Source organism: Rattus norvegicus, chromosome 18 (assembly GCF_036323735.1).
Source record: "Rattus norvegicus strain BN/NHsdMcwi chromosome 18, GRCr8, whole genome shotgun sequence".
NCBI lineage: Eukaryota > Metazoa > Chordata > Mammalia > Rodentia > Muridae > Rattus > Rattus norvegicus.
Window position 1 is genome coordinate 27079248 of NC_086036.1, and position 18281 is coordinate 27097528.

The 18281-nt window shown below is 38.6% G+C and overlaps 2 protein-coding genes across 5 annotated transcripts in view; one reads left to right on the forward strand and one right to left on the reverse strand.

Moving 5' to 3' along the window:
- The window catches only part of Ctnna1 (catenin alpha 1), a 132680-nt gene that overhangs the window by 76918 nt on the left and 37481 nt on the right, over window positions 1-18281 (forward strand). The window contains exon 1 of one of the 4 annotated variants that reach the window (XM_008772037.4): window positions 17988-18005. The exons of the other annotated variants lie outside the window; for them this stretch is intronic. The gene's annotated coding sequence lies outside the window, so the exon portion shown is untranslated. Of the gene's footprint in view, window positions 1-17987; window positions 18006-18281 lie in introns of those variants that run through there. 4 annotated transcript variants of the gene reach the window in all.
- Lrrtm2 (leucine rich repeat transmembrane neuronal 2) lies at window positions 12672-17720 on the reverse strand. Its single transcript, NM_001109469.1, has 2 exons — window positions 17323-17720; window positions 12672-16988 (listed from the first exon to the last, which is right to left on the reverse strand). The coding sequence occupies exons 1-2, from the start codon at window positions 17324-17326 to the stop codon at window positions 15445-15447; spliced, it is 1548 nt and encodes a 515-aa protein (NP_001102939.1). The 5' UTR covers window positions 17327-17720; the 3' UTR covers window positions 12672-15444.

Consider the following 18281-nt stretch of genomic DNA (forward strand, 5'->3'; position numbering starts at 1 on the left):
CTGGCCTGCAACTCACAGAATTATGCCTGCCTTTGCTTCCAGGACTAAAGAAATACACACAACACAAGTCATTTTTTTAGACTTGTTAAAAAAAATTAAAAAAAACAAACTTAAAATTGGCATTGTATTTATATGTTACAAATGTAAAGAGTATAAAAGACTATGCAAAAGGAAATCCTTTCACATTCCTCTTATAACCACATATAGGTTTTCTATTTAATTTCTTTTATCTTTCAAAACTATTTCATGCAGATGTAGTAAACCGCGTGTACATACACACAAGCTAACGCGGAGGTCTTTTTGAGAGGAGGGTAGTATTTCCTTGAGCTGTTAGAAGGAAGACCTTCCTGTTTGTGTGTTTATGACATGATTCACTGTGTGGTCAAGCCTGCCTGAGCTTGCAGTTGTCCTCACGTCTTCTGGAGTGCAGGCCCCCATGCATGCAGCCCACACCCAGGTCCTAAAGGTCCTTTTAGAAATATCTTCTACCTTATAGTGAGTCACTAATTGTGAAACGGGTGCTATTGTAATTTGAAGCAATGTTTTACAGTTCTCTTTGCTCTTAGGCCACTAACTTTTACTCTGCTTACCTCTTCTTGTCTTTGCTTTTCTGTTTCTCCCAAGGAAGCTAATCTTGTCTACTCCTGTAGAAGGTGTTTAGTTCCCACGCTTCCCTTCCCTGTCTGTTGTGGCATTAGTTTATAGTGCCGTAACACAGAGACCTGTGGAGGCCATGTGTGCAGTGTTACCATTTTGTCTTGTTTGCCGTGTCTTATCGAGTGGCTTTCGCCAGGCGATTTTTATAGATTGTTCTATATAGTATTGATATTTTTTTAACCAATAATTAATAATAATCTGTCTTAGTGTTCTCTTTATATTGCTGTTAGACATTTAGTATGTTTCAGATGCTTTTCTTGAGGTGTCGGGTCTTTTTACACCTTATTAACTTATATTTTGTCACCATAGGTTGTTGAAAGTCTTCAAGAACTTTGGAACTGTTATCTTCGTTACTATTTATTTTTATTTTACTCAATCATCTGCTATAGTCTTTAACTCCGAATTCTGGTTCTTGTACAGGAATGAATAAATTTATTCTTTCTTAATTTTTGGCTGCTATTCTTATGTCATCATTGTAACTCAGACCCCATTCCTGCCTTGTGAGTGATGGCCGTGTCTGCATTCTAATTGGAACTGTCCCTTTAACCAAGCAAAAAGAGTTTTTGTATTTGGTTTAAGGGGTACTGAAAAGTCACAATAGAAGTTGGGTGCTATGCCCTAAGGAGAAATAAGTCTGTATCAGCAGAAGGGACTTTCTGCCACGTGCCGGCTGGTATAGTATACAAACATGTAGTATGTCTCTCACCAGTGATATCTGGGAAGTCAAGATTTAGGAGAATTTCACAAAACGTGTTTTGTTTATGAAGATGGCATAGGGAACTAGAAGGGAGGAGAGACTATATTAACTCTCTTCCCTTTCTTTTTCTTTTTGGGTTGCTAGGTACCAAACCTAGGGCTTTGTGCATGTTAACCAGCTTGCTTGACTTCTGAGCTACATTCTAGCCTACTGTCTTCAGTCTTTATTTGGGGTCCTGCTTTTTCCTACTGGATACTACTATGTCTGGTTTTCTGCCATAAGTCTTCTGAAATCCTTCCATTCTCTTCCCTCGACCTACGTCTCCTACACTCTTTTCTCCTGTCATATTGTCGATAACATCTGGGCTGAGTTCTTTCCATACTTCTCCCCACTTTTATGATAAGTTCTTAGTTCCCCCAAATTAGCAACTATAGTCGTTCCCCTTGGCACAAATGTTCTCTTATTTAAGATGAACGGCATCACTGCTCACAACCCTGCGTGTTAGTATTTAAAGGCACTTCATAGAAAGGGTGGGTTTGTTTTAAAGATTTGCCTACCTTACTTTATGTATATGAGTGTTTTTCCTGTACTTTGTATATGCATCAGGTGTGTTCCTGATTGCTGTCAGTTATGAATGGTTGTGAACCACCGTGTGGGTGCTGGGAACCAAATTTGGGTTCTCAGCAAGAATGGCAAGTGCTCTTAACCTCTAAGCCAGTTCTTCAGCTTCCTTGTAAAGACTAAAGTTTTACTTATTGCTGAGTTTGGGGTTGACTTAAATTTATTTATTTATTTTTTTGGGGGGGGTTCTTTTTTTCGGAGCTGGGGACCGAACCCAGGGCCTTGCGCTTCCTAGGTAAGCGCTCTACCACTGAGCTAAATCCCCAGCCCCTTCTTAAATTTATTAAAAGTGTATTATTTTAATCCGGAATGTGGTTTTACCATATATTATTTAACCATTGCTTTTCTTTTTTTAAATGAACATTTGGTTTTTAAATTGTTTTAAAACATTGGGTTTGTTGTAGCAGTTACTAACCTTGAAAGATATATACCCGTGTATTTTGTTCCTTTATTTTCTGCATTTTTTTTTCTTTTCTTTTTTTCGGAGCTGGGGACCGAACCCAGGGCCTTGCGCTTCCTAGGCAAGTGCTCTACCACTGAGCTAAATCCCCAACCCCTTGTTCCTTTATTTTAACATGAAAGATTCTCAGTTTTATTTTTATGGAGATGTTTGAGTTGAGGAAGGAAGGGAAGAAAGGATATTTTCCACAAAGGGCTAAGCTTAATGGCTACTGTACCACCAGTATAAGAAAATAGCCTTCATACTCTCCCCAATAGGTATCGTGTGAATTTTGTTTGTGTGCCATGTAATCGCTCTGTTCTTAATTGTACTTAATTGTAGTTAGCTTCCACTTTTCTAACAGTACAAGGATTTTTTTTAATATTACAGCTTTTACTCTAATAGCTGTCATTTATTTTATATTTTCTCGCTTTTTGTTGGTAGATTTTAAACCAACACATTGAATGTTTGTTCTTATTTTCAAGCATTTTTTTATACTTTTTGTTTTACGGATAATAGAGTTCCTCTTGGGATGAAAGCATTTTCTCATCTTAGATTACTTGTATGTACACATTTGAGTCCGTCATAGTTAAATCATAAGCAGAGCAACTTGGGATGGGGGCAGATTGATTGTAGAGATTTAACACTCTATAATCATGAAATAGATTACATGGAAGTAGCTAAATTCTGAAGCAGATTAAAAGTGTATGTGAGGCTGTTGCTTTCATACATCTTTTATAAAAGAAAAAGGACTTTTAATCTTGGTGTTTCTAGGAAAGAATTGTCACATTTAAATGAGTTCATATAAATCGACATATTCCAAATATAGATTCCTTTGAAAAATGTCATGGTTGAGTACAAGGTAGTAATTAATTGCCTCACTTTCAGTACTTAGATTTTAAAGTTCTTTTCACATAGACCATTTAATTGTTTGGATCAAACTTCTTTGACCTGGATGGCTGGAAGAAGCAGCCTAGTTATAGCTGTTTTGATGATGGTTTTAGACTTTATTTCTATGTGATAAATCTTCCTTTAGTAAATCTCATTGGTACCACATTTTCAGGATTTTGTATATGTAAATAGTGTTTTCTTTTGTGTGTGTGCATGTATGTGTGTGTCTGTGTGTCTGTGTGCAAGGATCCTGAGACATCTCATTGTCTTGGCCTGTAAATAGTTTCCTATTTAATTTTGTTCTCTTTGTATTGCTAGAATTTATCTGCTCATTATTTATGGTTATACAAGTACTAGTTGGAAATACTGAGTGTGACTACACGCATGTTATGTGTATATTCAAGCGAGTGGTTCTCTGTCTCATCAAATGTCAGCAGACAGTATTAGAATAAAGTGGAGGTAATGGAGGGGCTAAGGAAACTAACTGGACACGAGCTAAGTAGTGGCTTTCTCTTTGACATGAACTGGGTTTTCGTCTTGATCATTTTGTACCCCTACTCTACCCACCTTAAATTTATATATTTGGGTATGTGCACTTGTGTTTTCTCCCTTTCCCCCAAGTTTAGGTAGAAAGTGTAGTGAATTCTTGAGTTTTCAAGGAAAGACTGAATGAAATGCTGAATGAGTAGCTTGCCAGGCATCACCAAAGAGAAACTGTCGTAGGGGAGGAAGAGGAAAGACCAGTTTGGTAAACGCCTCAGACTCCAGTTAACTGAAATGCAGAACTTATGTGGGCATCAGAAAGTAGGTTATAGAGGATGGCTAGAGCGCAATTGATTTGGCCCATTAGGACTTTCTTTTTTTTTTTTTAATTTTTTTTTATTAACTTGAGTATTTCTTATATACATTTCGAGTGTTATTCCCTTTCCCGGTTTCCGGGCAAACATCCCCCTCCCCCCTCTCCTTCCTTATGGGTGTTCCCCTCCCAACCCTCCCCCCATTGCCGCCCTCCCCCCACCAGTCTAGTTCACTGGGGGTTCAGTCTTAGCAGGACCCAGGGCTTCCCCTTCCACTGGTGCTCTTACTAGGATATTCATTGCTACCTATGGGGTCAGAGTCCAGAGTCCATTAGGACTTTCTAATAGGAAAAAAATACCATCAAATCTCCATCATTTTTCAGTTCCCTTCTCTTTCACAAGGTTTGTGTGTGTGTGTGTGTGTGTGTGTGTTAACATGGTTTTCCTTATTCTCTCTAAGTACTGTTCATTAAAAAGGGTAATAAGGGCTTATATAATAATGTTATCTGCACAAGAGTAAGAAATACTCTATGAGGCATACTCTTTTCAATGACTTCCCCTCGGTATTGCTAATGTATATTGATCTCCTTAAAGTTTTCAAAATCAAGTTATGATCATTTACAAGTATAGATTATTTCAGAGAAAAGCGAAGCAGACAAATGCAAAAGAAATATTGGGGTTTAGAATGTGAAGAGCAAGACTGGTTCAATCTCATGATTTGCCTTTTATCCTAGATATATATGCACTCGACAGGGCAGGGATCCAGCTCCTGGTACCTTAGCTACAGGTACCATTTTGGCTGTAGGGAACTGTAATTAAACATTAAAATTCCTTGACTTGTAAATGAAAGAAAATCCAGTTCATACTAGATTTAAACTAAGAGGATTCCCCTTTCCGCCTAAAACTTGCTCCTTGGTGAGTCATCTATCTTAGAGCAATGATTCTCAACCTGTGGGTTGTGGCCTCTTAGGTCAATGACCATTTCAGAGGGGTCACCTAAGAACATCGAAAAACACATTATGATTCAAAACAGAAGGGAAATTACAGTTAAGTAATAATGAAAATAATTTTATGGCTGGGGGTCACCACAATATGAGGAACTGTATTAAGGGGTCACAGCATTAGGAAGATTGAGAACCACTGTCTTCCAGTGCCTTATGACTTGTTCTAAGTTGCTTGTCATTGCCTGGGGGTATTGGGACCTTATGTCCTCAGTGTTTGCAGGTGAGGCAAGTCCTCAGCACTCTGTTACTTCATGGCAGAGAACAGAGCATCTTTTACCTAGTTATGAAAGGGGAGAAAAGCAATAAGAATTGGTTTCTGTATGATGTTCCTCATTTGGATTTATTAGATTTAAATTAGTAGAATTTTACTGGGCGCCCATCTAATAATTTTTACATTGGCTAAATAGAAAAATTAGAGTTGTGAACTAGTACTGACTTTTAATAAAAATGTGGAAAGAAACTATTCTTTGAGTTGTTAATGAGGCACTACAGCTACAATGTCTAAATATATATTTTGTAAAGGAAAAGAAGGCATTTGATAATCAAGATAAGTAGAGCCACCAGAGTTAAACTTCAGTAAGGAACAAAGGAGCTGAATCCTGAAGCGTGTGGCTATACGAAGTGTAGCACGCAAGACGCAGTCATTGAGTCTCAGTTTCTGTTTAGCTGGAGGGAGACAAAGGCTTAAGGCTTTCATCTAAGTTTACACTGGCAGCCACACACATAGTTGTATTTTATGTGTGTGAGAGTTTTGCCTTAAGTATGTCTGCACCACATGATGACAGTAGTTATGGAGGTCAGAAGAGAATGTTAGATTCTCCTGGAACTGGAGGTGCAGATGATTGCAAGCCGTTATGTAGGTGCTACGATTGTACTCCAGTCCTTTGGAAGAGCAGCCAGTGTTTAATCACTGAGCCATCTTTCCAGCCCTGATTTTTAATAAAACCAGTTTGAAGCCATTAATGTTTTTATGTTAAAATAATGCCTTACGCCTTACCTACATCAAACTTCTTTAGTAGGAAGAGGAGGAGCAATATTAGTAGGCTGTCTTTATTCTGTAGTGTAGTATTTAGTTTATAAATATTTATATCACACTGGGGAGCTAGAAGCTATTGTTCTAAGAATTTGAAACATTATTTTGGAAATAGTATAAAAACATGGTTAAGAAATGGAAATCAATAGATTTTACTAGAAGAAAATAATGGAAGGTAAAGCTTTTCCTTTGTCCCAGCACATATATTTTACAAAGTAGACATTTATTCTGGTTTTCCATGTGAACATACCTTTATGAGAGTTGGAAAAGAAAGCTGGAAATATGGAACTATCTTAGAGCTTATGTGTTTTTTCCAGAAGCAGTTTTAAACTGGAAGTAACCAACATTTAGTTAATGTAGGGTGTGGTGACTCCTCCTTGTAATCTCAGTATTTAGGAAGTGGAGGCAGAAGTACCAGAAATTGAAGATCATCTTTGAGCTACATGTCAAATTCTCTTTAAAAAATTAACAAATAGGGATAGGAAAGATGGCTTAGCAGTTAAGATCACCAGCTCCTCTTCAGAGGACCTAGGTTTGAATCCCAGTGTTCACACAGTCACTTAAAACTGTTGTAGTAACTCTAATTTCAGGGGATCCAATACTCTCTTCTGACCTCATTGGGCACTGTATGCATGTGGTATGCAGACATACATGCAGAGCCATACATATAAAATTTAAGAAAAAATTAAATACAAAACAATAGAGATTGGAAAGAGGTTGGAGTTAAGAGCCCTGTGCTCCTCTTGTAGAGAACCTTGCTTTAGTTCCCAGCATCTACATGATGGCTCACCACCACCTACTTGCAACTCCAGTTTCAGGGGAATCTGATACTCTGCTGCTGGTCTCCTTGTGTATCAAGCAGGTACCCATGTGGTGTACATACATGTAAGCTAAACTTAAATAAAATAATTAGAATGTCTTAAGTACGTCTTGATAAGTGAATGATTTCTTAAATATTTCCCCCAGTACCTCAACATCCAGTTCATTTCTCGTGAATAAAAATGTTCTTCCTTTCGTTCTTTATCACATTAATTCCTTCTTTGTTTTCACAGTATATTATTAACATGGGTGTGTATGTCTGTGTGGATATAGCTTTGTCAGTGAACGTGTTCATGTGGAGACCAGAGGGTTATATCTGGTATCTTTGCTCAGTTGGTCTCCAGATTTATTTATTTAAAATTTTTAAAAAATGTATATGAGTGTTTACTTACGTGTATATGTGTGTACTACCTGTTTGTCTAGTCCCTAAAGGTGTCAGATCTTCTGGAACTGGAAGGAGACCGTTGGGAGGCTGCCATGTAGATACTGGGAACTAAACCTGTGTCCTCTGCAGGGGTACTGGGTGCTCTGAACTGCTGAGCCATCTCTCCAGCTCCATCCAGCTTTATTTTTTGATATAGTTTCTAGTTTTATCTAAAATTCATCAGTTTGGCTAGGCTGGCTGGCCAGAGTCAGTGATGAGGGATTCACCTCCTCCCATATTTTTTGGGTTTATTCTCTTTAGGTGTTACTAGTTTCATTTTTAGTAGCTATAAATTCTTGAGGGGAGGTGACCTAGACCTGTGAAATTTTTTTTTTCTTTTGTTTTTTTCAGAGCTGGGGACCGAACCCAGGGCCCTGCCACTGAGCCAAATCCCCAACCCTAGACCTGTGAATTTTATATATTAATTGTAGAATAGAAATTGAAGAAGCACTCATTGAACTAGTTGTAAATATTTAGTAACATTAACATAAACATAATAAAGGAACCTGGCCTCCTGTACCTACTATGTGCCAGGAATAAGTAGCTGTGTGTAATTTGATCTTAATTTTGAAAGTATGAACTTGGTACTGTTAAAGTGTAGCAGTCCAGTGACTATTGTAAGGTCCCACAGCTACAAAGTGGAAGTGCTTCATTTTGAATCTGCATGATTCCAGAATTTCTGTCCTTAACCACCATGCAACATTCTATGTCTTGTTGAGAGAAATGTTGTGTTAGGTTGCTAATATTATGAATTCCAGTAGTATCATTTTCTGCCCTCCATAGGCTTATTATAAAAACACCACATTTAGAGAGAAACCTAAAGAATACAGTGATAGCTATTATATATTCATTTTTTTGGTTCTGTTAAGGTATGGCACATTTATCTAATCACGTACTTAAATCCTGCACCAACTCTTTGCTGAGTTTCAGTCGTTTGACAACATACAACTTTATTATTCTTAACACTGAAGCTGAGGCCATTATTAAAATTGTGTTTCGTTTTTCCTTTTTTCTGTAAAACTGGCTTGGTTCCCAGCTGGTGGTGCTTTATGAAGCTCTGGGTCATGAACACTGACCCACTTGAGGCTTTGTGATTGGCTGACATGTTTGGTAGGTGGTAGCCTGCTTTACATAGAGTTACATAACATGTGACTGTCTCAAAAAACAACTAACTAAATAAAAAATAACATAGAAATGTAAATGTATTTAGTTACTTACTGGGTGTCCTGTATATGTGTGGGTAACACATAATTTGAGATGTGATAAGGAAGAAATAAAGAAATACTTACTTATTCTTGTAGACTTTCTGGGTTCCAGCCTTGGGTAGTCTCAAAGCATGTAGCATGAACTAGTAGGCTGCTTATCAAGAACTGGCCTGAGGAATAGGTCTGTTGATTTTCTAAACATTTCTTCTTATTGTTTCTACATCTGATTCCATTTATTCAGACTTGCGTGTAAGTCTTTCCTCTAAATAAACCATATTCTTTTCTTCTTTTGATTGATTGCTCTGAGATAAGATCTTGTTATACTGCCCAGTCTGGCGTCTAACTTGTTATCCTTTTACTTCAGCATTCAGACTGCTGGTTTACCTCCACCTGCTAAATCCTATCTCTACCAGAGTAAAGCTTGGTTTGTTTTTGTTGCCTTAGTCACTAGGGAGATAAAGGCCAAGTACTGTTTTATTGTTCTGACAATGCTGCTTAGTCCCTAATTATGGATTATTAAAAACACTCTAGGATTTGGTTTAATCTTTGTAACCATGCATACTATTGTATTAATTTCTAAATGGTCTTAAAGACTATGAAACATCTTCTGGCCCTTTGGGATTAAGAATCTTTGCTTTTTAATCATTGTGCATCTAATTTAGCCATTATGCACATAAAAATTTATTCTTCTACCTTTTTGATTCTATAGAATTAGGGTCTCTGTAAATTATGCTTCCTCCCCCTCTCCCTTAAGTACCAGGTACCAACCCGTTGATCTTTATTTGACAGCTAAGACTTTGGGGAGGGAGAGGCAGGCCTTACCCATGCTGGCAACTGCTGTGTCCCTCAGCTGTATCCTGATGGGGAGGGTGGGTTTGATTGCCTAGGTGGTGGTTGTTGGTGTGTTTTTCAGAGACAGTTTCTCTGTGTAACATTCCTAACTGTTCTGTAACTCACTCTGTAGACCAGCCTATCCTCAAACTTGCAGAGATCCACCTGTCCCTCCCTCCTGAGTACTGAGATTAAAGACGTATGCCACCACCACCTGGCAGCATTCCCCCCCCCCCCACAAGAATGTTTTGGCCTTCAAAATAATAAAACAGATTAGCTGATATAGATGACTATTGATTCTTATCAATCATTTTTGAAAAATCAACTTGGAGCTTTGGTAACCTTACTTTAACTATAAAATACCACAGTCAAAGGATGGAGTTATGCTCCAAGCACAATTGTGAATGACTGTGCGGTGTTTTCCTCTTTTTGTACATTCTTCCTGTTCTTCTAGGTAAAGTCTCTTGAAGTTTGGTATTGAGAATTGTTTCTGCAGTTTTAAAATATGGTTCCTATGAAAAAGACGAGTCACTAGGCTTTGCCAGTTAGGAGTTGTTCACAGTGCTCCCAAGTACTGATTTCTTGCAGATTCCTTTGAGGCCTTAGGCTTCGGCAGACTGGGCTGAGGGCATGGGCTTGCTAGGTTCAGACTCATTACTATACTCGCCTTGAAGACGTTTTGCTGTCTTTTTTAGATAGTGAAGCGGGGTTAAAGATTTGCTTACAAGTTTTTCTAAAAGAGCTGGGGAAGAGGAAGGTCAAGCTTGAATGGGGAAACCTTTGCCTCCTCCTCTCTTCTTTCTCTGTAAAGATAGTTTATAGTACATTTTGTCCAAGCGGAGACTTCCACCTGGTTGGACAGACACATTCTTTTAAAAAGGAGAGTGGGAACCACCTTGATAGAAATACCTTCTTTGTTTTTCAATGGGAACTTGAAAATTCTCTAGTTAACCGTGCAGTCTTAAAACATCTGATAGAGAAGTCAGGTATAACTACATGCGAATTTTAAGATTAAAATATAAGAATTCTATCAATAAGCTGTATTTTAAGCTCCATAAGTATGGAGATTTGCTCCTTTTGTAAAATTTAAAATCGCCATTACTGATGGCAGCTAGTGTCCACACAATTATTCTTGATAAAAAAGTGTATGTTGTGTTTCCTTCCTTTCCTCTCAGTAGTTACTGGGTTTCTGCCCTGAGAACTCTCATAGCCTCTGATGGGAAAGAATCACTGAGTATTGGAAAGGAGAGGTGTGTACATGTATGTAGAGGGGTACATAGTTCAGTAGTGGATATATTGAGGCGTCCTCTCGTGCGCGCGCGCACGCGCGCACACACACACACACACACACACACACACACACACACACACACACACACACGTTGAGGGTTGTCCTTTTCTGTCACTCTGCCTTTGACGTCTTTGAGGGAGGATTTATTCTGGAACCTATAGCTAATGGTTTGTGGGCTAGGCTAACAGCAAGCAAGCCCCAGTGATCCAGTTTCTTCTCTCTCTTCCCATTTCTAGGTTAGGGTTACAGGTGTTTAAGATGCTTATACCATGCATGTAACATACTTGGCTTGTTTCATGGTTGCTGGGATCCAAGCTCAAGTCCTTGTGGATACACTGTAAATGCCATCTCTGTCAGCCTTGGGACTGGATAAGCAGGAAGTTCACACAAGAACTGTGTGTGAATCATTCATGGCAGTTGGTACCTAGAAGGCAAGGTTGTTTTTGCCCTAACAGTGCTTACGCATAGCATTCTGAGTAGGTAATTAGCCAAACAAAATGCACCAGTAAAACAATCTTTCCTTTTTTTCATTCATACCTACTAAGCTAGTATCTGGGGTAGAGTGAGTCCCCAGTCTAGCATGGTTAGCACATACAGACTTGAGTAGTGATGATCCCGGTGTCTATCCACTAAAATAGAGGCCAAGTTTCAGTTTATTAAGTCCAGACACCAGCATGGCTTCCCATCTGTTTCAGGTTGGGGTAGTATATTGTACCTGAAGGATTGAGAAGAGCAATCAACCCCAGGGCTTGTGAGCCCTGCTTTCTACCCAGTTGGCAGGGCTGTTGCCTTTTTAGTGTGGACTGTTATATGTACTGTGTGTGTCCCCTTCCCCTTCATAGCCACATTCTGCCTTTGTAAATAAAGACAGGAATGATTAGCTGCCCTTTTTTCAGCAAAAACATTTGACACTGAAAAGCAGCACGGTCAATTCATGTCACTTCTGTCACAAATGCCTGTTCAGGTTTCTCCTGTCAGCATTTGCAGGTTTCAGGAGAAAATTATAAACAAAGAGACATTTGTTTGTTTGTTTTTTACAGTATACACAACTTTAATAACAAAACTTTTCTGTACACTGTATTATAGTCCCACCAACCCAATTCCTTGTATAATAGTATTTTCTTCCTATCCCCCAACAACCCTCCCCCCATGGCTCTTAAAGGTAATTGAACAAAGGTGTTTGGACTATACTTGTGAGTTTGCAGTCTCAGTGTTCACAGGTTCATCAAACATTCCATGTATCGTACTGATTTTAAAACTCAAGGAAGAAAAGGTTAGTTGAAGGAGTTGGAGATGATTCCAAATGTCTGCAATAGCAGAATGGACGCGTGAATGGTCATTTTCTGGTTTTGGCCTTATTCAGGCGCCAAATTAGCTAAAGTAATTGACCCAGGTTAGCTAAAGAAATGCTTATTATCTATAGATGGCCCATGTTATCTTTTTAAAAACATCTTTTCTGATTCAAGCATTTTAACTGAGAATATATGAAAATTATGTCCCAAATAGACTCGATAGTGCTGTCACTGGATTGCTGTATTAGGAAAATTATCACGTAATTTACCTGTTAAAATATTCCTAAAAATTATCTATTTATACATATATATATATATGAGAGGGAGGGAGGGGAGGAAGTTTTTAGCTCCACCCCTTCCACCCCTTCTTATGTGTAGGAAGTATGACTTAAGAAAATAATAAGACTTTCATATCTCAGAATTCAGACTAGTGCTACATAGAGATTGCTTTACTGGAAAGATGGGTTTAGCTTTTGGTGACTAGCATTATAATAAGCAGATGGGTTTTAATAATTAGTGTGGAATTAGGAAGTTTAGTCAATTCCATTCATTGAATTAGTACAGAAATTAACTTAGACTCATTAAGGAATTACATGTGGTAATACAATTTTTTTGGCTTAAAAATAGTGTCTGTTTTTTGATGCCAGTGATATGAGTTTTGTGAATTTTTAGATTTACCAACCCACTCTTTTTAGAAAGGTAAGCTTGAATTCCCTGTAGGCTACAAAAATAAGTAACAGTAGTTGCAAACTAATTTTGGATTCCTAACTACACTTCATTTTTCTGAGACGTTATTTTCTGACTTCTGATGATCATTTTTCACTAACTTAAAACGGGAGAGGGAAAGTTGGGTGGTAATGCTTACGAGATAAAACCCTACCCAGAACCTCGCTTTTGTGGCTAGGAACTACATACACATGGTTTTGCTACTCTGGCCAGTTGGCAGCACAGATACCGCAATGCAAATACATACCAACTAAATGGGACCTTGTGTTCTGCAGGCAAGTAGAGAAGGCAACTGTGCTTTAAGTGGAAAAAAAGTGGAAGGAAATGTGGACCGAAAGAGATATATGTGCTCCCCTTCCCCCACAGTTTGCATTGGTGGCTTTTGGCACTGTTCTCTTTCCTCGGATACTAAGTGGCTTGCTATGCTACATACAAATCCACTTTACTAACTATGTTCTTTAGGGTTAATTGGAGTTGCTAGTTAATATTTCTTACTTTTTAACTCACAGTTTGAATTAATTTTGCTTGTGATTTGAAATGATGAAAACCACTCATCCTTTTAGGGCCAGTGGAGTCTTGCATGCTCAAAACTGTATTGCGAACAAGCTGTCTATCACCTGACAAACGGCAGTGGTCACCACGATAAATGAGCTGTGAAATCCTAGCCCACAGAGCTCATTTGTAATAGGGCTTCTGATGCAGCTCCTCAGTGGGGAATCAGTGTGCTATGCTCCATGCCGGAAAACCAGCATCTGTCTCCGCTCAGACGAACCCAACGTCTGGTTTATCAGGAGATGAAATGCTTGCCACTCAAGATCAAGTGAATTGAACTGCACTGAGGCTTTGCCAACTAATTTACCCACCTTAAAAGAAAAAAAAAGAGCACATTTTCACTGAAACCTGAATTGTTTGCTTTTTGCTAAGAGATTTGGAATGTGGGTATATTTTTCAGTGTTAAAGGAGAAAAATTATGATTGAATCTAGGTCTATAGTAACATTTTCAATCCAGGTCCGGAGAGAAAATCAGCCTTGAATGAAGGATACTGTGTTATAATAATGTCTTTCTTTAAGGACTTAGATATTTTTCCATATAAAAATGCTTGTTTTCTTTTCCTTTCTGAAATCAAAGTAATGATTCTCTGTTTTCTCCTATATGTGGAGCCTTCTTTGTAGAAAAAAATTGTATGTGGATTGGTAACTTGAGTCTTAGCTCCCCAGTGTGCCATTGTTTGACTTAAAGAAGTCAGAATTGAACACTTGTGGTTCCTCATGAAAAATGTAGCATTGTTGTCAGTTGTTACTGTGATTAGAGTGTTCGAATTTACACTGCTGAGTCTCCTCCCATATCATACAGGTCCCTGAGCATCACTCATTTGGTGCAAATTGTACGTAATCACGTTTGCTGCCTGGTAACTTCCACTAACCTGAGAGCCGGGCTCTCACCCTTTACCTGTTCTTACCCTCACACTCATGCTGCCTTCACTCGCTGCTGTGTGATGGCAGGGGTCAGTGTCAAAAGCTCTGCCTTAAAATTTGCCTCAGAAATAGGTTGGTCCTCTCTTGGAAGTAGCGATTAAAATAAATGTGTATGTTTATTAAAGGTCAAGCTTTAACATCATATTTTGAAAGTAATTTTTTGTGGTTTTTTTTTTTTATAACAAATCAGGGTTAGGCACCTTTAGTAGCCAATTATTTTTAATTTGGATCTTTGAAGTTTAAAGAACAGAAAAAGGCAGAAGGAAGAGGCTTCAACAGTTTGTCAAGGCATCTTCAATCATGAGAAGGGATGTATTTCAAACTGGATGGAGTATATCAGGATTGTTAAGTTGACTCAGTTTTTCTCTTTCCCAAATGCAAATTTTTACACAATAGAGGATTTAGTAAGTTAATTAGTAAAATGGTAATTTAATACTAGTTTAAAATAATAGGCTAAGTGGCAGAAAAATCAGCATGTCCATTATAAGTCAAACTAGAGTTGTATAGGAAGTCAGTGTAGTTATTTAGTATTGATTTATTATAATGAGATCCTTTTATAATTGCTTGGATTTATTGTTGAAATATATTAAAGAGTCACCCAGTTTTATTAGAGTTATATAAAAGGTGCTGGTTTCATGATGTAACTTAGATACTGTTTATTAAGCCAAGCCAAACTGAAAGAATAACGTTTACTATTTACCAGTCTTAAGCACACATATAAGTCTACTTCTGATGCTGGCAGTAAATTATAGTTTGAGTAAATACCACATTATCTTACAAGAAAACTTTGCCATCTCCTTTTTAAGTAGGAAGCCAGTGGTCCATAGGATGGAGAATAATAATCAAACAGGTTTTTTCCCCTACCTATATTTGTTTAGTAGCTTCTTTTGGAACTGTTTTCAGTAAAAAACAAAACAAAACAAAAAAAACATATGGAGACCTTAGCGCAAATGTTTACATACAATTGTATATAATTACATACATGAAATGTTTTATATTGAAGTAAGCATTTAGACTTTCCAACAAAAGTGCAAATTAATATGAGCATTGCTTCATTTAACACTTAAAATATGTTTTCATTAAAAAAATTAAAAATACTTTAACACTTCAAAAACTCAAGTCTCCACTTGATTTGGAAAATTAGGCTTAGTGTCACCATTGGTAAAAATCAGGTGTGTATGTAGCCTCTACTATGTAAAATAGGTTACTTATCTGGTGTGGTTTTTGATGGTGAGCAGATATTATACTTCACATTCCTTGTATGGTAGCTGCTGACACTTGCACTGTCCATAACCATTAATGATGATGAAAGGTCCTTCATGGGTGGGCTCGTACTCACTATACGGTCCTTGGTCTGACATGTTTGACATATGGAGTCGTGTTTGGGATCGGAGCTGCCTGTGGTTCTGAATCATTGAGCACTGCCTAATTCTTCTTAAAGTGGGAGGGCAGCACTTCCTGGAAATGAACACTATAAAAATAATAAAAAAGAAAGAAAACAATAAAGCCATTGTTCCTGTAATTACTCGCTGAGTAAAGATGGCATTGTCTGGTTCAGGAAAGTGTTCCTCTGTAGTAACTGCTATGCCTGCAGTAGTTGGAATTTCTTTGTCTCCTACATGGTAACTTGATGAGCTTATTTTTGTATATTCAGTGGTTGGATCTCTATAAGTTGTAGCCATGGCAGTGACAGTGGTTGATAAATTCCAGCAGAGCTGAAAGCCGTGGACTGCATCTAGAATATCCTCTCCTTGGGTGTGGTCAGGGCTGTGGCATAGGATGGAATGCTCCCACCGACCTTGGAAACTGCCCAGCCAGGAGGCAAGAGCACAGACTCTGGGGCTGCATTCCCACAGATTGCCAGAGAGGCCAACGGTTGTGAGGGATCTCAGGGAGCTTAAGATTTTGGAATCAAGACTATTTAACTTGTTGTTATCCATGAGAAGTATTTTAAGATTAGGCATGGTCTCGAACACTGTCAAGTCGATGGCTTTGATTTCATTTCCAGTTAGGTCTAGCTTTTCTAAAGTGCTCCAGGTCCACTCCATCCCACACGTCAAGTTGCTGATTTTGTTCCATTGTAAGAAGAGTGTGTGCAGACTGCTTAGCCGAAGGAAATGAGCAAAATTAATCTTTGTCAGCTGATTGTGCTCTAGATGAAGCTCCCTCAGTTTGATTAATCCTGCAAATCCATTGCGAGCCAAACTTCGCAAACGGTTTGTGCTCAAATCCAGAAACTCTAGACTACGACAGTCCCAGAACAGGCGAACTGGGATAGTCCGCAGGGAGTTGGAACGCAGATGCAAGGTCTGCAGCTTCCGAAGGCCATAGAAGAGCTCAGGGTGCAGAGATGACAGCTGATTAAAAGAGAGGTCCAAATTCTGCAGATTAATCAGTTGGGTAAAAGTTGTGTTTGGCAAGTAAAATATTTTGTTGGAACTTAAGATTAACTCCTTTAGTTTATATAGTCCTTGGAAAGCATCTTCTTTTACTGTTGAAATTTGATTGTGATCTAAGTGGAGCCAGGTGAGTTGACTGAAGCTGGCAAATTGATCTCTTTCAAGCGCTGTGATGTGATTGTGCCTCAGGGACAGGCCCAGAGAACCCTTGTCTGTGGCGTTTGGCACTGAGTGGAAGCCCTGAGAGTCGCAGTAGAATAGCAGCTTCTCACAGCGGCATTTAGGTGGACACGCCATACCCAGGGCAGGCAGCATTTTTAATACCACACTCATTGCATATATTGCTGCCAGCATAGGGGCCCCTAATGGCCACTTGAAATGTAAGCCTGCAGAATATAATTTAAGGAAAACAAGAAGATAGGATATGTTTCAGCAGAATACAGGCGCTGTTAAAAACAACATCATAATGAAAGATTTCACTGCATATAACATTTTTGATTTACTGCAGAAAATTAACCTTGTTTGTAGACTGAAACACAACTTAAACCATGTATAAGAGAGATTAAAACATGTCCCTTTAAAAAATGTTATATCCATTTACATAAATCTTAAAATCCCGAACCAAATGATTTGCATCATAAAACGGGAATTCACTGGCTTATATTTATAAAAGCGTGATTCCTCTTTGACTGAACAAGCCATAGAAATGCAGGGACTTACCCATTCTTCTGAGCACATTGGAGGCTGCATTCAGTCGAGGTTGTCAGGCTCCGCGCAGTGAGTCTGTAAAAGGCTTAACATGCAGGAGCCTTGACCAGTTTCCTGCTTTCTGCGTCCCGAGCGTTTCAAGTAAGATTCAAGTCTATTAGGGAGAATTGGCTTTTCCTTAGGATATTCCTCTGGAAAGCATTGGTGTCATTTTCTTCGTGCTCTGATCCCCTAATCAGCTTTGACTATAAGTTAATAATTTCCTCCCCCTGATTACCGCCGATCACCAGAGCTTCAGGCTTTCCTTCCCGCAGCTGTTAGTTCTCTCGGTCTTAACTTGTTGATGGCAGATGGGCGGCTTGTTGCAGAGAAGAGCTTCTGGAGCAGCATGAGTGCATTTACTGAAAAGCTTTCCGAGAAACGGCACAAGAATGGGTTTGCTTATGTGCTGCAACCACACAGAACTGTATATAGGCTGACGTCACCCAGTGACGTGTCTTTTGTTTGGGTTTTCCAGAAGCTTTACTGTTAAAAAGCACTGTGCTTTGTAACGGTGTCAGGGTCGTTACAAGACCCCCTGTTTACAATAAATTGAGAAAGAAGAACTCCTGATTTGAGAATTTGGTATTCCTTCAGTGTAGGAAGCAACAATGAGGTTGTAATAAATGCTGCATTCAAGAAGACCCGTCTGAACAGTGAGTTGGACTAGCAGAGTGATGATTTTTAATGCATGTGAGAGCTAGTGTTAGACTGCCGATTCTGCATAGAGACCATCTAAATGGGCACGATTGATTTATGAAGTGCTGATTTAATGCCAGCCTATGCAAGGTACGCCTCTGCTCTGGTGGTTTGGAAAGCTGCTCAATTGCCTTGTTGTCATGCTTGGTAAAAAGCAAAGTGTGACTGACTGTGTTGGTAAACTAAGTGGGTTTAGTTACTTTGTCATTAAGAACTTAACATTATAAAGCACA